The 21,288-nt window shown below is 56.5% G+C and overlaps 2 protein-coding genes across 2 annotated transcripts in view; both read left to right on the top strand.

Annotated features, from left to right (window-relative positions):
* FBXO42 (F-box protein 42) overlaps positions 1-16,734 on the top strand; it is a 52,150-nt gene extending 35,416 nt beyond the window's left edge. Inside the window, exons 5-10 of the mRNA XM_059487632.1 lie at positions 9,959-10,112; positions 11,039-11,149; positions 11,399-11,495; positions 12,623-12,679; positions 13,592-13,708; positions 13,839-16,734. Coding sequence (XP_059343615.1) covers positions 9,959-10,112; positions 11,039-11,149; positions 11,399-11,495; positions 12,623-12,679; positions 13,592-13,708; positions 13,839-14,915 — 1,613 coding nt within the window. The 3' untranslated portion in view covers positions 14,916-16,734. The remainder of the gene's footprint in view (positions 1-9,958; positions 10,113-11,038; positions 11,150-11,398; positions 11,496-12,622; positions 12,680-13,591; positions 13,709-13,838) is intronic.
* A 1,891-nt stretch (positions 16,735-18,625) lies between these two features.
* Positions 18,626-21,288, top strand: CPLANE2 (ciliogenesis and planar polarity effector complex subunit 2). The gene is made up of 5 exons (XM_059487628.1): positions 18,626-18,759; positions 18,830-18,982; positions 19,611-19,735; positions 19,829-19,968; positions 21,042-21,288. The coding sequence occupies exons 1-5, from the start codon at positions 18,657-18,659 to the stop codon at positions 21,247-21,249; spliced, it is 729 nt and encodes a 242-aa protein (XP_059343611.1). The 5' UTR covers positions 18,626-18,656; the 3' UTR covers positions 21,250-21,288.

Genomic DNA, 21,288 nt, shown 5'->3' with positions numbered 1-21,288 from the left:
TTCCGTAAAAGTTGTGTGCAGCACCCGGTCAGTGGGATGAGGAATGGGTGAGGATCACCCATCACCACCAGAGAAAAACATCACTGTGCCTCCCGCTCCCAAATCCCACATCTGAAATGTGGGATTCTCACATTCCTCCCTCCCTTCCCCCGACCCTACCTGGCTGCATCCTGCCCCTCCCTCCAGCTGGCAGCGCCTTATCCTTATCAATGCCGCGTTCCCACGGCTTTTCCAGCGCTCCCGGTATCCGCCAAGGTCACCGAGGCACGGGGAGGGGGCAGAGGCAGCTCAGCAATTCCACTGAGGTGAGCCTGGGCCTCCAGGAATGCGGTGCCCGAGGCAGCCGGGAATGGCTGTGAAGGAGCCATGGATTACCGGCCCAGGGAGGCGGGAGTGTGCCCAGGGAGGTGGGAATGTCCTCATGGAGGCGGGAATGTGCCCAGGGAGGTGGGAATGTGCCCAGGGAGGCGGGAATGTGCCCAGGGAGGTGGGAATGTCCTCATGGAGGTGGGAATGTGCCCAGGGAGGCGGGAATGTGCCCAGGGAGGTGGGAACGTCCTCATGGAGGTGGGAATGTGCCCAGGAGCAGGGCTGGCTCAGTCGGGGCTGGCACAGGGGTTTTACCCCAGCAGCCCAAAGCACTTCTCCCGTTCCCTGCTCTCCATGCACCGCAGGACTTGGAAGTTCAGCCGGGTTTTATCCGTGGGGGAAAGCTTTCCCTGCTGTGGGAAATGGGCTCCTCAGAGCAGGGCTGGGCTGTCGGGTCAGCAGGGCAGGGAGGCAGCGTCTGGCTGTGGCTCTCCCTCAGGGAATGATCCCTCAGCCCGAGGATGCCCTCCTGCCCTGCCCGGACAGCTCAGCCTGACGTGGCAGAGTCCTGTGGGGAGGGAGCAGAGGGAAGGGCTGAGCAGGCTCCGAGAGGAGCAGCTCGAAGGGAAGGGGGTGCTGGAGTGGGGATCTGGATTCCCTCTTCCCTCAGTTCCTATGGCTTCTCTTTTCCTTCAGTACAAATTTGGGCTCTCACCTCGTTCTACTGTCAAGGACACCTTCTGCTATCCCAGGGTGCTTCAAGCCTTGTCCAGCCTGGCCTTGGACATTTCCAGGATTGAGCAGGAATCCCTCCTAGTAGTAGTACCAGGTACTACTCCTCCTCCTCCTCCTACTACTACTACTACTAGTACCTGGTACTCCCTCCTCCACCTTGGAAAGCCAGCACTAGGAGAACAATTTGTGTTTTAATGATCCCAAAGTGCAGGACTGTCATCCCTTTAACCTAGGCAGAAGTTAGGCTGGATTTTCCAAGAGTTTATTTTTCTATCAGCATTTTTTCCCCTTTTTCCTGACGTTTGATTTGCCAGCCCTGCAGAGAATTTAATTTCTCGCTTGTCCGAGTTTGGTTAGAGACGAGGAATTTGCAAACTGTGGCTCAGACAAAGCATCTCCAGTTTATTTCCTTTTCAGGAAAAAGGCTCAAAACCCCGGAGCCACACACGGGGTTGTTGACACTGGTGATGTCTCACATCTCATGAATGTGTTGCACCTCAGAGGGAGCCGATCCCTCCTTCCCGAGGCGTGGGAGGCACCCAGGGGTGACGGTTTCCCTGGACACAAATTCCCTGATGGTTTCACACCCAGTTATTCCGCTTTCCTGGGTCTCTGACAGGCCTTGCCTCCGGGGCAGGTCCCTCCCTGTCCCTTGTGGGGTCAGCGGGATAAACCCCGCTATCCCACGGCTGTGCTGTCAGCTGGGAGGGAAGGATCCTGCCGGGAAATTCGGGCAGGCTGTGCTGACATCTATCGGCAAGAGCTCCTTCCGAGGCAGCCCAGCCTTTGCCTTGAGGACTCAGTCCACCAGGATTAGGTGTGTAATCCTCGGGATTGGGCAGGCAGCATTCCCGGGGCAGTGTAATCCACACTTCTCCAAGTCTCTCGGCATCCCGGTGCTCTGTGTCTGATTTTAATCTTTCCCCAAAGCATCTGCTGTAAAACTCACGGAGAATGGGGCAGGCACCTGGAACAGCAGAGACCTCATTCCTGCTTGACTGCTGTCCAAAGGTGGATTTTGGTTCCTGCCATGAAATATTCAGGGAGTTTGGTGTTCAGGGCTGGAATTACTGGAATGAAGGAGAAAAATGCTTCCCTGGCATGGAGGGAGCAAAGTTTAGGAACCAATGGGTTGAAAACGGGAGTGAAGGGGGAGACAGCAAGGGAGGAGGGGAGTGCAAAGAGGTGCACTGAATTTCCTTTGCTGTGCTGGGAAGATGCTGGGGTTTCAGTGAATAACTGTTGTCCTTATAGCAAATACTGGGAGCAGCAAAGCCCTGGCTCTTCCCAGGCTTTTTGCACTTCCTGCCTCTGACTGCATCCAAAAGGGTTGTGGATTCCCAGTCCCAAAAAATGTCCAAGGCCAGGCTGGACAGGGCTTAGAGCAACCTGGTCCAGTGGAAGGTGTCCCTGCCTATGGCAGGGGGTGGAATGGGACGAGCTTTAAGCTCCCTTCCATCCCAAATCATCCTGTAATCCTCTGGCTGTGCCTACAGGGTGCTCTTTAGAGGATAGTTGAGGTTTGGAGCCCCGTGGTAGCTGTAACCTCACCAAATTACACAGCAGCCATTTCCTGGAACACCAGTCATTTTGGGATTCTCCGAGGCTGGGGCGCCTCCCTCGCGCTGCGGGAAACGAGCCGGGAGCGGAAAGTGCGGAGCTCAGCAGGGCTGGACACGGCCCCATGTCCCACCCCGACCTCCCCCTGCCCTGCAGGAACCCCCTCCTGGGGCTGGGGAGCCCCAGCTCCAGGAACATGAGCTGCAGGAGCTGCTCAGCCCTTTCTGGGAGTGCTGAGCTCTTCAGTTGCACAGGGGCTGATCTGGGGAGGTGTCAGGCTGTGAAATCACCGGAGGAGTCTGCGGGGCAGCCTCACTTCAGGGGGAACAAAACCACCAGCGTGGAAGCAGGGCGAGGTGGATGCTGGGGATTCCACCCACGGGGAGAGGGAACAGAGGCTTTTGCAAGAGCAGCTCCCGTGCGCGGCCAAATCTGCCTTTCCCAAAGGATGGCTGCCTTTCCCAAATCTGCCTTTCCCAAAGGATGGCTGCCTTTCCCAAATCCTCCTTTTCCAAAGGACAGCTGCCTTTCCCAAATCCACTTTTCTCAAAGGACAAAGGCCTTTCCCAAATCTGCCTTTCCCAAAGGAAGGTTTCCTTTCCCAAATCCTCCTCTCCCAAAGGATGGCTGCCTTTCCCAAATCCACCTTTCCCAAATCCACCTTTCCCAAATCCTCCTTTCCCAAAGGACAGTTGCCTTTCCCAAAGGACAGTTGCCTTTCCCAAATCTGCCTTTCTCAAATCTGCCTCTCCCAAAGGACTGCTGCCTTTCCCAAAGGATGGCTGCCTTTCCCAAATCTGCCTTTCCCAAAGGACAGTTGCCTTTCCCAAAGGATGGCTGCCTTTCCCAAATCTGCCTTTCCCAAGGGATGGTTGCTGAGGGTGACCTCACTCCTCAGAGCTCCCAGCACCTCGGGGCACTGCTGCCTGGGAGAGGGGCAGGGTGTATCCCAGTAAAGCCTCTCCCGCAGTGCAGCTGCAGGAATTGCGGCAGGAATTGCGGCGATCCCGTCCGGGGCTGTTGGGAGATAAGAGGCCGAGCCCGCGGCGTTCTGGCGCGGTTATCTCGCCATTGTTTGCTCAATGCTGCATGAGGACATTTTTGCCAGGCATTAGCACAGAGTGACTCAGTAAATCCAGTTGCACGGGGTTCAGAGGGCACTGCCTCTCCTTGTTCGTGGATTTATCAGAGCGGCAGCACCTCGGAGTGCCGGGGTTAAAAAAATACCCACAGGCACCTTGCAACAGCGTGGAGGTGACTGATCCTCCCCGGGGCCTCTGCCTGCACCTCCCAGAGATTGCAAAAAAACCAAACTTGGCTTCCATGCCGGGGTTTGACTGGGCTTGTACCACAGTCCTGAGTCTCTGCAGGGTGGAAATCCCACACTGAGAATTCTGTCTGCATGTCAGCATCAGGGGGTCGCTGATCTGCCCCTCAAAATTGCAGATAAACTCAGGATATTCCCCCAGTTCCTTCCCAAGAGGTTGCAGATAAACTCAGGATATTCCCTCAGTTCCTTCCCAAGAGGTTATTTGTGTCTGCAGAGGTTTTGTCTCTCTGCTGAGGAGGCAAATCAGCAGAGATTTGTTTGGTTTTTCCTTAAGACTCCTGCAAGGCTGAATTCCTGTCTGCTTCCCAGCATGGAATTTGGGGTTTTTCTGGAAGGGAACACTAAATTGCCTGTGGTTTTGGTAAGAGAAGATGATACTTCTGTGGCTTTTAGAGGCTCTACGGTTTAGGCAGGCCTGGTCAGAACTAGTCTAGAACATGTTCATAATCCCAGTGCTCTGTTTTGGAATTAAAAACAGGTGAATGTCAAATGCTGGATCAGAGGCAGCTGAGCTGAGTGCTCAGTGTTGGGTTTGACTTTGGGAATGAGTGGGTGTGCAGCAGGGATGTCTGCTCTTCCCATGGGAGTGCTCCTCTGGCATCTCCCAAATCCAGTGCTAGTGCTGGGATTGCTGGGATGCTCATTCTCTTCTGGCCTCTGGACTGCTGCTCACCAGCTTTTCCTCTTCCCTTTGGGAAACCTGGCAGGGAATCTGCTGACTGCTGTGGAAAAATCCCTGCTGGCCTGGGAAGCAGAGGGATTTATTGTTTTTTCCTTCTCTGGTTTTGCTTCCGGTTGAAGGGGAAAGCTTTGGGGATTTCACACTATCGTACAGGTTTGGGATGGAACTCTGTGGGATGGGATGTAGTCAGGGCCATCCCTCAGGTGGGGTGGATGAGAGTTCCAGGCTGGAAACTGGGATTTGAAAATCCAGGTCTGGCCAGACTAAAAACCAGCCTCTGGATGTGGCTCTGCTGCTGCCTGAGCATGGAGACACAAAACTCATGGTGGGCAGGGCTGGATCTAGTTTGGGACAACTCAGAGTGCAAAACAGGCACCACCATCCTGCCTTGGGAAGAAGTGTCCAAGGCCAGGCTGGACAGGGCTGGGAGCACCCTGGAATAGTGGAAAGTGTCCCTGCCCATGGGATGAGCTTTAAGGTCCCTTCCAACCCAAACCATTCCAGGATTCCTGTAAAAAGGACAGCACCAAGCCCTTCCCAGGGATGGTTCCCTGTACCTCTGGAGTGCAGATTGCAGGTGGCTTTTGAACCTGGGAGCTTGAATTCCTTTGCACCTTGAAATCCACAGGGTGCTGGAGCAGCTCCCTTTAATTTCCCAGCTTTGACATGGGACACATGGCTTTGGTTATCCAGGTGTTCCATGGAAACCTGATCAGCCACAACGTCAGCTCCTTGTAGGATTCACCAGATCCAGCAAAAACAGCTCCTGGCTGCAGCTCCCATCCCATCCTTCTCCAGAATTAAAGCTCCTCAGTACCAATCCCCTTGGCACAACTCTTTCATGTGTTCTCTGCCCCCTGGGTCAGTGCAGACCTGCTCCAGCCCCTCCTGTGGAACGTTCCCCAAACCCCATCGATGGACCTGAGCCCGTCCTTCCACCTGGGCAATCCCAGCAGATAACCACGGGGTGAGCATTGCTGTTCCCCACTCCAGCTGGTTTTTGGAGTCTCTCAGGGCTGTCCTTCCAGAGGTAAAGGGCTGGTCTGGCACTCTGTGTCCCACGTGCCCTTCAAGCCAGGCTTTTCCTTTGTTCCCGTTAATCTCCGCGTGTGCGGCTCCGGTGGCTTTAGAGGGCTGGATAACTGGGCTTGAAAAACTGCTTATAAGGACAGATCCAACACAGATAAAACACCCAGAGCTCGTGTCGGGAGCAATCAGAGGCTGGCATTTCTTTTCCAAACATCTCTGGAAGCCAGAGATCTTTGGTTGGTTGGTTTTTTGGCTTTGCGAGCCAGGAAAATCCATCAGCTGGGAAAAAAATAGCTCAGCCCAGCTTTTAGCTCCTCATCCCAGCTGAAAGAACAGCGTCAGCTGTGCAGGGATGGAGCCTGCTGTGCTTAGGAGTGAGCTGTGCTGCACCCTCAGCCTGCTCCAGCCTTTATCCCCAGCAAGGATAACCTGGATCTTGGGCTGGTGTTATGGAGGGATAGCCTGGATTTTGGGCTGGCTGGTGTTATGGAGGGGTAATCTGGATGGTGTTATGGAGGGGTAATCTGGATGGTGTTATGGAGGGACAACCTAGATGGTGATGTGGAGGGATAACCTGAATATTGTGCTGGATGGTGTTATGGAGGGATAACCTGGATGATGTTATGGAAGAATAACCTGGATGGTGTTAGGGGCTGATAACCTGGATGGTGTTATGGAGGAATAACCTGGATGTTTGGGCTGGGTGGTGTTATGGAGGGATAACCTGGATGTTTGGGCTGGGTGGTGTTATGGAGGGATAACCTGGTTGATGGGCTGGATGGTGTTATGGAGGGATAACCTGGATGTTTGGGCTGGATGGTGTTATGGAGGGATAACCTGGATGATGTTATGGAAGGATAGACCTGCATGGTGTTATGGAGGGATAACCTGGATGATGTTATGGAAGGATAGACCTGCATGGTGTTATGGAGGGATAACCTGGATGTTGGGAGGGCTGGATGGTGTCATGCAGGGATAACCTGGATGATGTTATGGAGGAATAACCTGGATGTTGGGCTGGGTAATGTTGTGGAATGATAACCTGGATGGTGTTATGGAGGAATAACCTGGATGATGTTATGGAGGAATAGCCTGGATTTTGGGCTGGATGGTGTTATGGAGGGATAACCTGGGTGGTGTTGTAGAGGGATAACCTGGATGTTTGGGCTGGGTGATGGTATGGAAGGATAACCTGATTGTTGGGCTGAATGGTGTTGTGGAGGGATAACCTGGATGGTGCTATGGAAGGAAAACCTGTATTTTGGGCTGGGTGGTGTTAGGGAAGGATAACCTGGATGTTGGGCTGGATGGTGTTATGGAGGAATAACCTGGATGATGTTATAGAGGACTAACCTGGATGGTGTTATGGAGGGATAACCTGTATTTTGGCCTGGGTGGTGTTCCTGGGGAGGGGAGCTCAGGATCACAGCAGTTCCCCACTGTGACTGGTGGGTCCCAGTGCAGTTCATTAATGAAGTTCTGATGGCTCCTCAGCCCGTGTGCTATCCCAGAGAATCCCCTGTGTTCCTTGGAGTCTTTGAAGGGCCACTCCCACCTCCCACATCCTCAGAGGGCTGGACTTTGAGCAGGTCCTCGGTCCCTTTGATGTCCCTCTGGCCGGGGCTGCTCCGCATGCCTGAGGCCTGAGCTCACAGAGCGCCGCTGCCTTCCCCTTCCAGCAGCTCCCTCGGGATGTTCCTGCCCTTCCTGAGGACCCAGCAGCTCTCCCCTGCTTTAGGGATAAACAGCATTCATTCTCCAGATTTCCACACATTCCTGCTCCAGCACAAGATCCTGGAGATGCTTGTGGTGCATCTCATTTGTGGAGAGCATCCACAGATACCCCAGTTTTGCTGTTGGAAGAGGCTTTGAGAGGCCAGCACTTCTTTGGCTTGTAAAATGCAGAGTTTTCCTGCATTGCAGAATGAAACTCAGCTCATTTACATCCGTACAATGTCCAATAACAGCAAAGCTTCCTGAAAAACCGGGGCTGGCCTCTGCCCTGGGCTGTTTGCACGGCACTGACTCACTTGGGAATTGTCTCCTTGGCTCAGGCCGGGGTTGACCTTCAGGTTACAGCAGTGGGAGGGTGACTTTCCTCACTGCTCCATCCCAGACCTTTCTGAGCAAGGTGCCAATGATTTTCCATCCTGGAATGACTCCAGCTGCCCCTTTTGGTTTAAAAATAGCCCAATTTAACCCCAACACCTTGTGGCATCCCTGGCGATATCACCCGGCTGGGATTCACAAGTTCTGGTACAAATGTTTTATTGTGGTGCCAGGCTTAGGAGAAAAACTTTCTGCACTGCCAGGGAATTATTTAGGCTGGAAACCTGCTGGTGTGGGTTAATGAATTGCACACATGGAATGAGCCAGGAAAACAAGGAGTAACCAAATGTGACCCTCACTGGCATCTCGTCCTCACAGAGACCTTGCTACAGCTCTGGCCACGCATTACCTTGCATTAAATGCTTCTGCAGAGCTTTATTCCCATTTTTCCCTCATCTCCATGAGGCTGAGGGCAGCAGAACTCTCTGTCCCTAGGGAAGGGCTCAGGGACACCGTGGCCATCTCTGCATCAGACCAGGGGCTGCTTTCTGCTCTTCCCTCGCAGCACCTGGAACCCATCGCAACAGAATTGCTTCCCTCAGCTGCAACATCCTAAAATAGCTGCTCTGGTTTCTTTTAAAAATAGTCTGTTCTGGGTGTCATTCCCTGCTAAAATTGTGTCTCTGAGTCCTGCTGGGACAGGGGAGGGGACGGGGGCCAGGTGGGAGCATGGGCTGGTTCAGAGAGGTGGCCACGTGTGAGCCGTGCCCTTGAGCTGCTCTGCTCATGGGCTTGGAGCTGTGGGGCTGGGCTGGGGATGCCAGGATGGACTGCCAGGGTGGCTGTGGAGCTGGGGCAGTGCTGGGCTGGGGATGAACTGCCAGGGCTGGCTGTGGAGCTGGAGCAATGTTCTAGGCTGGGGATGAACTGCCAGGGCTGGCTGTGGAGCTGGAGCAATGTTCTAGGCTGGGGATGAACTGCCAGGGTGGCTGTGGAGCTGGAGCAATGTGCCAGGTGCTGGTGACCACCATGGGAAGGAGGATGCTCAGAGTCAGGCCCTGCAGAGGCTTTAGCTGTTCTGGGAAGCAGCTCAGCACCTCACACATCAGCAGGCTGCTGACACAGACACAGCAGCTCTGGCTCCAGGGCCAGGCAGGGACTGGGCTTTTGCAGTTTCTGATTTCCCAACATAAATTCAAAGGAATCGAATCCTTTGATAGTTGCTCTTGCCAACAGGTTTCTTGCACTGAAGCTGCTCCTGCTCTGAGCGGGTTAAGAACCATAAAATCCCAGAGTGGTTTGGGTTGGGAGGAGCTTAAAGCTCATCTCATTCCACCCTCCTTCCATGGACAGGGACATCTTCCACAGGAATCACAGAATCCCAGAATGGTTTGGGTTGGAAGGGACCTTAAAGCTCATCCCATTCCACCCTCTGCCATGGACAGGGACACTTTCTAGTGGACCAGGTTGCTCCAAGTCCCATCCAGCCTGGCCTTGGACACTTCCAGGGATTGAGCAGGCACAGCTTCTCAGGGATGTGGTGGCCAGGGGCCACAGGAGCAGCAGTAGGTGAGAGGTGAGCTCAGGAAAGCCCTCAGGATCCATGGAACCATCTGAGCACAGCAAATCCCAACAGCACCAAGCCCAAGAGGTCACCTTGTCCTTGTGCAGGTCCTGCTCAGGGGGCCCCTGGTCCCTGCAGAGCCCTTTGAACCTCAAACAGGCAGCACAAAAAGGTTTTCCACGATTTTTAGAGCAGCACTGCATCCTGCAGACTTTAGGAATGACTTCATTCACAGTTCAGGGCTTCCTCTCAAATCTGGGGTTCTGCCACTTGTGTGCACCCCACACATCTGCACAAGCCACTCGGGGTGCCTTGGAATTGTCTCCCTTCTCCCTCCCTCCTCAGGGAGAGACTTAGGAGGTATTTGGAGGTAATTATTGCTTTTATTCGGTGCTAAAGCAATAATTTGGAGGGATCGCTGGAAAACCGGCAATTTCCTGCCAGTGAGTGACAGATGTTTTGCTGTGTTTGAGATGTGCTTTCAGGCTCCTACTAATTACCATGACACAAATTGGCAGGAGTTTTCTTCCCAGGCTCCCAGCTCTAATTTTGCCTTTTTTTCTTTCTTTTTTTTTCTTTTCTGTTATTTTCATTTTTTCAGAAAGGTGGAGTCTCCACGTTGTGGCACTGAAGAAATGATGCAGAGTTAGGGGCTTGTGTTCAAACATGGTTTTCCTAACTTCTCCTCCCTCCCTGCCAGGTTCCTACCCCTCTCCCAAGGCTGGGGCCACGCTGGTGGTCTACAAGGACTTGTTGGTGCTTTTTGGGGGGTGGACCAGGCCGAGCCCTTACCCCCTGCACCAGCCTGAGAGGTTCTTCGATGAGATCCACACGTACTCCCCCTCCAAAAACTGGTAAGAGCAGGCTTTGATCCTGGAGAAATGGCTCTGGAATGCAGCTGGAGGAATGCCTGGGAAGCTGTGCGTGGTCCTGGTTTCCCAGGTGTGTCTCTAATGCTCTTTTGAAACAAAAAAAAGCCACACAAGCACAGCAGAGCTGAGGACAGGGTGCTGCCAAGCAGCTCGTGGGTGCTGTTGCTTCCATATGGTTCTGGACTTGTACCTAAATATTCCAGGCTTCCTGAGCATCCCCATCCAGGTGGGAAGCCTGGGTGTTTTAAGTGCCTTATCACTTTGGCTGGGAGCACTGAGGTGTTTCTGAGATAAGCCTGAAGTGCTGGAGGTCTTGTTTTCAGTGATGATCCAAAACTCAGCTCCCTCGGGGAGATGTGATAAATCAGATTTCTGCATCATTTCAACCTCTGCCTTTACAGCTCCGGGACTGGAGCATCCAGCAGTGTCCATGGAGCTGGCAGGAATTTTCCTTTTCCCTTTAAACATCATTTGGCTGATTTTAGACTCAGCTTTCTCACTGATGGTGTGTGTGAGAAGGGAAATGCTGTATCAAAGAGAAGGTTCCTGCTCCTCTTGTGCTGAGAACTTTTCATCCTCCAAAGTATCAATTATCCAGAGCACTTTGGGCAGTGTCATTACAACTCTGTAATTAAGATTTCCAATTCTCTTGGAAAGAATTTGAGGCAAACTTAATTGGAAGGGGAGATGTTCCCAAGTTGGCCATGAGACTTGGTCATGCCTTAAAAATGTTTAGCACATTGGGATTTCTAATTAGTTGAGTTGCTATTTGGATATTTGGAGGTTTTCCCTGTGGTTTTCCTCCATTACATGTTCTTGAGGACTTTGCAGGCCTTTGGGATTTTTTGTTTGGCCTTTCATCCAACATTTTCCTTCACTGGGGCATGTGTTCTTGCCTCTGTTCCCAGGTGGAACTGCATCATGACGACCCACGGCCCCCCTCCCATGGCAGGACACTCCTCCTGTGTCATCGAGGACAAAATGATCGTTTTTGGGGGCTCCCTTGGATCCCGACAGATGTAAGTTTGGGGGCAGGGTGGCTGACAGTAACCCATGTGAGCCATGAGGGGGTTAAGATGGTCTTGGGATCACTCATGAGGAATTTCCTGCAGGATTTTGGGGTCTGCCTGCTGCCTTAGCACACCCTTCACCTCTCACAGCAAATCCCAAGCACCAACCTGCAAAAATCCCAATTCTGCCATAAAACCCTGAACCTGAGTTCCACATCCCTGGTTGTATCCTCAGCCCGTGTTGTCTCATCCCTGCAGGAGCAACGACGTGTGGGTGCTGGATCTGGAGCAGTGGGCTTGGTCCAAGCCCAGCATCTCAGGGCCCAGCCCTCACCCGCGCGGGGGCCAGTCCCAGGTGAGCTGAGCCAGAGGGAAGCAGGCACAGCCTCGTTCCCCCTCCATGGCTTCATTCATTCATTCATTCATCCATTCATTCATTCATTCATTCATTCATTCATTCATTCATTCATTCATTCATTCATTCTCTCCCTGGTTATCTGTGGGGCCCTTGCCCGCCAGGCCCTCTCCCCCAGTGACTCAGAGCTGTAATGAACACATCCCTGCTCTATCCCACTCGTGCCCCTATGTGGCACCTCAGATCAGTGGAGAGGCAGCACAGCCTGGTTTGGCTCCAGGCCCTTGTGACTGCTCTGCTCTTCCAGTCCTGGAATTGACTCGGGATTGCTCCTGCTCCAAGCTCAGCTCCAGCAGCACCTGCTGGGGCAGGGAGCTCATGGCTGTCACCTGGCCTGAGGCAGCTGTCCCCATCTGGGATGCTCAGTGATCCCCAGAGTGGGACTGGTCCCAGCAGGGCTCGGATGGCTCGTGCTGGAATGTGCCTTCCATGCCCTGGGAATGAAGCCCATGGGGATCCATTCATGGGGATCACTGGAGAGGCAGCACAGCCTAGTTTGGCTCCAGGCCCTTGTGATTGCTCCTCTCTCCTGATCGTGGGATTGCTCCTGCTCCAAGCACAGCTCCAGCAGCACCTGCTGGGGCAGGGAGCTCATGGCTGTGGCTGTCACCTGGCCTGAGGCAGCTGTCCCCATCTGGGATGCTCAGTGATCCCCAGAGTGGGGCTGGTCCCAGCAGGGCTCGGATGGCTCATGCTGGAATTTGCCTTCCATGCCTTGGGAATGGAGCCCACGGGGATCCCTCACCCAGCAGCAGCACTGATCAGACACTGCTGCCACACCTGCCCTCCCAAACAATCCTTCCACCCTCCCCTCCTTTGCACAGGGGTGTCGGGGCCCTGGAGCTTTGGGAAGGGTGATTGCTGTCCTTGGAGAGAGGAACTGGTTTGGGACGAGGGGTGGGATGAGCCCTGCATCCTGCTCTGTCCCAGGCAAAACCAGCTCCATTCCTCATCCTGGGGCACACAGACCCCAGCAACGCCCATGAAGTGAGAACCTGCCTCTGTCTGCCCTTGGAGGCCTGGCCAAAAATCCTTCCCGGGCTGAAACTCTCTTTTGTCCCCTGCAGATCGTGATAGACAACGAGACCATTTTGATTCTGGGAGGCTGCGGGGGTCCCAATGCAGTGAGTACCTGGAGAGCAGGGACATCACCATCCCCCTGGCACCTGGGGCTGCATTTGGGATGGGGGGACTCTGCATGTTGGTGGCATTTTATTCCTCAAGTCTGGGCACCCACCTGGTAGATTTTCCAGAGAAGCTGTTCAGCTGTTGCTGGAGCTGCTTTAATTAATAAAAATCACCCCAGGCGCTCTCTGAGCAGCTCCCTGGGTTCACTGAGGCTCGTCAGGATGAGCCCTGACTTTGTACTGGGATAGCAGATGGCAATGAAGGGATTTATCCATGGCCATAGCGGGGTGTAGTCACTCATGGGTGATTAGCTCCTGCTCTAGGTCAGCATCTTCTGTCTGCAGCAGCAAAGCACCACTCCCACCATGGCCCTGATGGGCTGAGCCCAGCAGCAAACTGGGCTAAAACTCAGCCTGGGCTCCTAAAACTCAGCCTGGGCTCCTAAAACTCAGCCAGGGCTTCTGAATCTCAGCCAGGGCTCCTGAATCTCAACCTGGGCTTCTGAATCTCAGCCAGGGCTCCTGAATCTCAGCCTGGGCTTCTGAATCTCAACCTGGGATCCTGAATCTCAGCCTGGGATCCTAAATATCAGCCTGGGATCCTAAAACTCAACCTGGGATCCTAAAGCTCAGCCTGGGCTCCTGAATCTCAGCCTGGGCTCCTAAATATCAGCGTGGGATCCTAAAACTCAACCTGGGCTCCTGAATCTCAACCTGGGCTTCTGAATCTCAGCCTGGGCTCCTGAATCTCAGCCTGGGATCCTGAATCTCAGCCTGGGATCCTAAAACTCAACCTGGGTTCCTAAAACTCAGCCTGGGTTCCTAAAACTCAGCCTGGGCTTCTGAATCTCAGCCTAGACTCCTGAATTCCAGCCCAGACTCCTGAATGTGTGACCCTTCCCTCCCCAGCTGTTCAAAGACGCCTGGTTGCTGCACATGCAGGCCAACCCCTGGACGTGGCAGCCGCTCAAGGTGGAGAACGAGGATCACGGAGCCCCGGAGCTGTGGTGCCATCCTGCCTGCAGGGTACGAACACAGGGGGTCCCTGCTCCCTCACACACACCCCTCCCTCTTTATTCCCTGCCCAAAATGCTCCGTAACCTCTTCTCCCCAGCACCAAGGCTCCTCCTGATGTCTGTTCCCTGCTGTCCCACAGGTGGGGCAGTGCGTCGTGGTCTTCAGCCAAGCTCCCAGCGGGAGAGCCCCGCTGAGCCCCAGCCTCAACTCCCGCCCGTCCCCCATCAGCGCCACGCCGCCCGCCCTGGTGCCCGAGACGCGGGAATTCCGCTCCCAGTCCCCCGTCAGGAACACGGACGAGGCTCCCTGCGTCAACGGCCGCTGGGGCACCCTCCGTCCCCGCAGGCAGACGCCGTCGGGCTCGCGGGAGGGCAGTCTGTCCCCGGCCAGAGGGGACAGTTCCCCGGTGCTCAACGGCGGCACGGTGTCACCCGGAGCGGCGCCGCCCGGCGGGGCCTCCCTGGACAGCCCCGTGCAGGCCCTGTCCCCCAGCACCCCCTCGGCCGCCGAGGGATTCGACCTCAAGGTGGGGCCGGCCCTGGCGCCGCGCCGGGGCTCGCTGCCGGAGCAGAGGGATCTGCGCCTGGCCTCCGTGGAGCTGGGCTGGGAGCAGAAGCCCACGTCCCTCCTGTGCCAGCTGGACGGCGCGGAGGGCAGGACAGCGGGCACGCGGAACCCCCCGGAGCACACCAACGGCATCCACACGCCGCCCCACGCCGCCCTGCCCGGGGCCGTGTCCCCCGGCGCGCTCCGCCGCAGCCTCGAGGCCGTCAAAGCCCTCTCCTCCAAAGCCACCTCGGCCTCGGCCGCGCTCAGCCCTCCCCTGGCCTCGTCCCCGGGCTCACCGGGCGCCGAGCCGGGCTCCGTGCGGCCCAGCAGCACCCAGGGCGAGGGGCACTCGCTGCCCCCCATCGCCCGGCGCCTCGGGCACCACCCGCCGCAGTCGCTGAACGTGGGCAAGCCGCTGTACCAGAGCATGAACTGCAAGCCCATGCAGATGTACGTGCTGGACATTAAGGACACCAAGGAGCAGGGACGAGTCAAGTGGAAAGTGTTCAACAGCAGCTCCGTGGTGGGGCCGCCCGAGACCAGTTTACACACGGTGGTGCAAGGCCGAGGGGAGCTGATCATATTCGGTGGCCTGATGGACAAGAAACAAAACGTCAAATATTACCCCAAAACAAATGCCTTGTACTTTGTGCGAGCAAAGAGATAATGCGGCCGCCGCCCGCCGCCCGTCCTTCCATCCCTGCGGCTCCTCCTCCTTCCCCAGCCCCTTCCCGACACGCAGGCGTTCAAACTGTGAATTAGGGAGCAGGAAATCAATAAAAGTCCAAGCAAATGCTCCAGCACTGCCCCGGCAGTTCCCAGTAAGACCCCAGTCGTGTTTACAGGCGGGGAAGGACCCGAGGATTCGGGGAGAGCAGCCAGGGAATTCCTCTGCTGCAGCCAGGATCTTCCTGGGTTTATTCTCTTAAGTGTTTGTGAGTCTCAGTCTCTCCGAAATTCCTCGTGGGTTGTGAGTAGAAGTGGTTTTATAGGAATAACCTAAATTGCAGCAGGCAGGAGGCTGTCAGCTTGATTAATTCCATGCTCAACTCCGTCAGGAAAACAATATCCCAGCAATATCCCTCTGGGAACCTCCCAGTGCTGCCAACCTTTGCTCGACACAAACATGATGCCTTTTTATTTTGCCTCTCACCTGCCACTCTCATCTCTGTCCTCCAGGCAGGACCAAAAGAAGGAGGAAAGGACATTTTTTTTGTGTCAAAATGCCAAAAATCTTGATTGTTAGCATCCCTCCTCTCCCTGCCCTGCTGGATCAGGCTTGGGAATCAGCCCTGATCCCCTCTGACCAGCAGAAATACTCTGAAAATCCTGTTATTCCCCCAAAACAGAGATATTTGGCTGCCAATTCCCTTCTAGACTTTAAGGTTTCATTTCATTGAACGGCCCAAACCCGTTCAAGGCCGAAGCAGCCCCTTGGAACCCGGGAGCAGGGTGGGTTTTCCAGGGAAAAGGACAGATCCTGGTAAATGTGAGGGCAGCCTCGATGCAGTAACTTCACCTCATCTTTGCACGTGCCTCCTTCCGCAAAGATTAAATCCAAATCCGAAGGGATTGAACCTGTGCGTCCTTCTGGGACAAGCCCTCCTTCCCTGTCCCCTCCAAGGGGGGGAAACGGGGCGGATTCTGCCAGGTTTTGGTCAACAACCTCCAGCACCCTCAAACCAGGGAGCCCTCCCCAAGCCGGCAGCGCCATGACGTGGTCCCTTCTTCCCAAAATTTTTCTTCTCCATCCCCACTGAGCTTTCTGCCGGTCGGAGCCTTAAATCCCATCCCAGCCGCGTGGGGACGGGGAGGGATTTGCTTCACCCGCGGCGTTTTCCACCTCTGTAAATAAACCCCTCATCAAATCCCACCTCTCCCATTCATCCCAGAACGATTTGGGAAAGCGAAATACAATTTTCCCTCCTCTCAAAAAATCCCCAGACCTCAGGAGCACCTCGGGTGAGCTGTGGAATTTTGGAATTTTCCTTCTCCACGCGATGGCCGCGGGGAAGGCGGTCGAGGCTTCGCCATCGATCCCCACGTCCCCTTTGCATGTTTTTTGTCATCCATCCCCAAAAAAAAGAGTCAAAGCCGGGGATGGATGGCACCTTGATGTCCTTCTCCCTGCAGAGCATCCCTCCAGGGCTGCTCTCCCACTTTCCATCCTGCCCCACTCCCAGGGTTCCCCTCCCGGGGTTCCCCGTCAGGAGATGCATGTTCTGTGCCCTTCAGAGAGATTCACCCCAAATTTGGGTCCCTGTCCCCGAGTCCCACGGGAGCTGCTGGTGCTGTGAGCGAGGTGTCCCCCCACCCACCGCGACTCAGGTGTATCCCCCATCACTCCCGGGCCGAGAGCAGCAATGGGAAGCGATTCCGGTGATATTTAAAATCTTGTGTACATTTTGGGGGGGTTCATGGGGGTCCCTCCCCCCCTTCCCAACGAATTTTTAGTGGTTTAACAAATAAAAAGGAAAAGAAACGGATGGTTGGTCCTTTTGGGGAGGGGTGGGAGTGACTTGGAGGGGTTCTTGCTGTGCTGCCATAAGTTTGGGGGTGAAAGGGGGGATTTGGGGTCTTTGTGTAGGAGAAGGGAAATATTTGTACAGGGAATGTTGGAGGAGTGGAGGGAGGCAAAGGGGGACACAGAGAATTTGGGAAGTTTCTTGGAGCCAGAAATCGGGGATGGGGACCCCAAAGCCTGTTGAGGTTGGAAACTGGGGATCCCAGAGCCTGTTGGAGCTGGGAATTCAGGGATCCCAAACCTTGTTTGGGATGGAAGTTTAGGATGGGACCCCAAAACCTGTCAGGGCTGGGAACTGGGGAACCCATGTCCTGCCTGTGCTGGAAATTGTGGATCCCAGGTCCTGCCAGGGTTGGGAATTAGGGACGGGGACCCAAAGGCTGTCCGCACTGGGAATGGGGAACTGGAATTGGAATTCCCAGTTTCCAAACCCTGTTAGGGATGGAAACTGGGAATGGGGATCCCAAAACTGCTGGAGATGGTAACCAGGGATGTCAAAGCCTCCCAGCTCTGGAAAATGGGACCCCAGAGCCAGTTTGGGCTGGAAATTGGTGATAAGGACCCCAAATCCTGCCAGTGTTGGGAACTGGGGATCCCACAACCTGTTGGAGATGGGAAATGGGGATGGGGATCCTAGAACCTGCTGGGGCTGGAAATTGGGACCCCAAGTCCTGCCAGTGGGGGGAGATGCTGGAACCCAAAGCTTCAAGTGTCAGTGATTAGGGATGAGGGAGAGATCTAAAGCCTGGAAACCCTGGCAGTTGGGAACCCCAAATCCCAGCAGTGCTGACAACTGGGGATGGGGACCCCCAAATCATTGCAGTGTCAGTAACTTGGAATGAGGACCCCCAAATCATTCCGGTGTCAGTAACTTGGGAGGGGGAGCCCCAAATCTTTGCAGTGTCAGTAATCTGGGATGGGAACCCCCCAAATCATTCCGGTGTCAGTGAGTGGGGATGGGGACCCCCCAAAATCCGCAGGGCCGGGGTCACTCCACGTGTGCCCCCAACTCACCGCGCACGCGCAGCTGTGCCTGGGCGTGGTCTCTGTAGCGCCCCGCCTGTTTTCGTGACGTCACGACGAGGCGGAAGCTGCCTCAGGTGAGCGGCGGCGCCGCGTCTTAAAGGGACCGCACGGGAAAATTGGTGTGGGGGACAAGGATGGGGGGAATTTGGGGGGCAGCGGGTCCGGGGAGGGGACAGGGGCTGGGTCCCCTCCCTCCTAAATGCTGTGGGGGCACGGGATCAGCTGGGGGCAGCACAGACCCGCGGGGGTGGCAGGAACCCCTCGGGGAGTGCAGGGACCCCGTGTGGGATGTGAGGGACACCTTGGGAGGGTGGAGGGACACTGAGAGGGACGGGGACCCCGTGTGGGGTGTGAGGGACACTGAGGGGGACAAGGACCCCAGAATGGGTCTGTGAGGGACACTCTCGGAGGATGGAGGGACACTGAGGGAAGCAGGGACTCTGTGTGGGGTTGTGAGGCTGTGAGGGACACCCTGGGGGGATGGTGGGACACTGAGGGGTGCAGGGACCCCAGAGTGGGGCACAGGAACCGGAGAGGGGCAGGGAAGCCATGGGAAGGCGGTGGGACCCTGTAGGGGGTGCAAGGACCCCAGAGAGGGGTCAGGGACTCCATAGGGAGGGCACAGACCCCATGGAAGGGGAGCAGGCACCTCACAGAGGAGTGTCAGGGACCCCGTGGGTGGTTTTGGGGAGGATGCTGGGACACGGGGGGTGTTTTAGGGGCCCGATGGAGGATTTAGGGGCCCTGGGAAGGGTGCCTGGACCTTGGGGTGGGGTCAGAAGGAGCCCCCAAAGCTGCACATGCAGTGACCCCATGGGGGAAGGGGGGCTCTTCGCCGTCCCCCAGGTTTGGGGGCCCATGGCAGAGCAGGACTGGGCGCTGGAGCCGGGCTGGCTCCTGTCCCCCGCCGGCCGCCCCTACCTGGACTCCATCGTGCACAAGAACCAGCGGAGAGTGTTCGGTGCGTGCCCCCCCTGCGCCCCCCAGCCGGGCTCTGAGCCCCCCCAGCCTGACCCCGAGCCCCTCCCCAGGTCTGCTGGAGCGCCCGGCGCTGCCGCCCGCGCTGGCGGTGCCCACGGTCACCTACAAACTCTTCCTGGCGGGCAGGAGCGGCGTCGGCAAGACAGCGCTGGTGGCCTGGCTGGGGGGGACCCTCGTGCCCCCCACCCACCACGAGACCCTGGGTACGGCTGGGGGGGACCCGGGGGTGACAATCCCCGCAGGCATCGAGGCCACAACGAGACCCTGGGTACGGCGGGGGGGTCCGGGGGTGACAGTCCCCGCAGGCATCGAGGCCACAACGAGACCCTGGGTGCGGCCCAGGGTGTCCCGGGGGTGACAGTCCCGCTGTCCCCGCAGGCATCGAGGCCGCAACGAGACCCTGGGTACAGCCCGGGGTGTCCTGGGGGTGACAGTCCCACTGTCCCCGTAGGGATTGAGGCCACCCCGGCCACCACGAGACCCTAGGTACGGATGGGGGGGTCCGGGGGTGACAGTCCCACTGTCCCCGCAGCCATCGAGGCCACCACGAGACCCTGGGTACGGCCGGGGGGGGACCCGGAGGTGACAGTCCCGCTGTCCCCGCAGGGTTCGAGGCCACCCTGGCTTCCACAAGACCCTGGGTAGAGTCGGGGTGACAGTCCCACTGTCCCCGCAGGCATAGAGGCCTCCCCGGCCACCATGAGACCCTGTGTATAACCCAGGGGTGTCCCGGGGCTGACAGTCCCGCTGTCCCCGCAGGGTTCGAGGCCACCCCGGCCACCACAAGACCCTGTGTATGGCCCGGCGGTGACAGTCCCGCTGTCCCCGCAGGCATCGAAGCCACCACGCTGTTCTGGCCGGCCAAGCCCCGCGGCAGCGGCCGCCCTGTCCTGTTCCAGCTGCACCTCTGGGACTGCGGGGACGGAGCGCTCAGGAAGTTCGAGCACCTGCTGCCCGTGAGCGGGGGATGCATTTTGGGGCTGGGGACGGTTTTGGGGCGGGGGACACCGCCGGGACCCCGCGGTGAGCGGTGTCCCCGTGCCCTGTAGGCCTGTAAGGAGGAGGCGGACGCCGCCCTGTTCCTGTTCTCCTTCACGGATCGCGCGTCCTTCGAGGAGCTGCCGGCGCTCATGGGCCGCATGCTGGGCCCCGGGGACCGTCACCTCGTCAGGGTGGTCGTGGGCACCAAGTATCCTTTTGGGGGGTCCCCAAAGGTCACCCCATGGCGGGGGGATTGCACCCCTGGGGCTCTCAGTGCTTGGCGTGGCAGGGGCTGAGAACGGCACACCAATGGATTCCTGACTCTTGCTGATTTTCAGGTTTTGGGGGTTTTTTAGGTCTTCCTTGGCCCCCCCTGCCCGAAAATGGGTTCACACCCCCAGATTTCTCAGCATTTGGTAGCTCAGCTTGCTGAGAATGGTTACACCAATGGGTTCACGGCTCCTGCTAATTTTTAGGGGGTTTTGCCACCCTAAAGGAGATTTTTCAGGATGTTAGTGTCTCCCTTAACCCTATATCCCCCTCTCAGTCAAGATTGCACCCCCAGATTCCAAACCACTCAATACCTTGTTAGGCTGAGAACATGCAACTCTCATTACACCTATGTGCCCTCAACTCCCATTGACTTTTTAGGGAGTTTCTTTGGGTCACAACCCCCACTTATTTTCAGGGGGTTTTGGGGGGATTTCCTGGGTCTCTTCTGACCCTGTGTCCCCCACCATTCAGGTTTGCACCCCAGATTTCTCAGCACTTGTTATCTCAGCAGGCCGAGAACCTGCAACACTTCATTGCACCAATGGATTCACAATCCCCATTTCTCTATAGGTGGTTTTGGGGGGATTTTTCAGGGTGTTGATGTCTCCTTGACCCTGTGTCCCCCCAGTCAGGTTTGCACTCCCAGATTTCAAACCAGATTTCAGTGTTTGATTTCACTCAACACTGAGAACATGCAACTCTCATTACACCAATGAGTCCTCAACTCCCATTGATTTTTTAGAGGGTTTGAGGAGGGGTTGGGGTCACAACCCCCACTTATTTTCAGGGGGTTTTGGGGGGATTTCCTGGGTCTCTTCTGACCCTGTGTCCCCCCCAGTCAGCTTTGCACCCCCAGATCCCAAACCACTCAGTCCCTGGGCAGGCAGAGAACACTCCCACCTGGTTACACCGATGAGTTCCACACTCCCCTTGAACCTCAGGTGTTTCTCGGGGGATTTTCCGGGGCGTTGCTGTTTCCCTTGACCCTGTGTCCCCTCCCCACACCAGATTCGACCTGGCCCCGCACACGGCCGTGACCGAGGGGGACGTTCGGGCCTTCGAGGGCTCGCAGGGGCTGCGGGTGCTGCGGGCCGGGGGCGCCGCGGGGCTGGCCCGGGTCGGCCCCGTCCTGGACGCCCTGGTGGAGGAGCTCTGGCGGCGCGACCAAGTGACCGCCGGGGTCACCCCCGGGGACACGGGGGACACCCCCACCTGAACCCCTCTTGGGAAGGGTTTGGGGGGTGGGTGGGGTAAA

The sequence above is a fragment of the Ammospiza nelsoni genome, chromosome 22 (genome assembly GCF_027579445.1).
Source record: "Ammospiza nelsoni isolate bAmmNel1 chromosome 22, bAmmNel1.pri, whole genome shotgun sequence".
Taxonomy (NCBI): Eukaryota; Metazoa; Chordata; class Aves; order Passeriformes; family Passerellidae; genus Ammospiza; species Ammospiza nelsoni.
The sequence above is the reverse complement of the archived record's forward strand: the minus strand, read 5'-3'. Positions and strand labels throughout refer to the sequence as shown.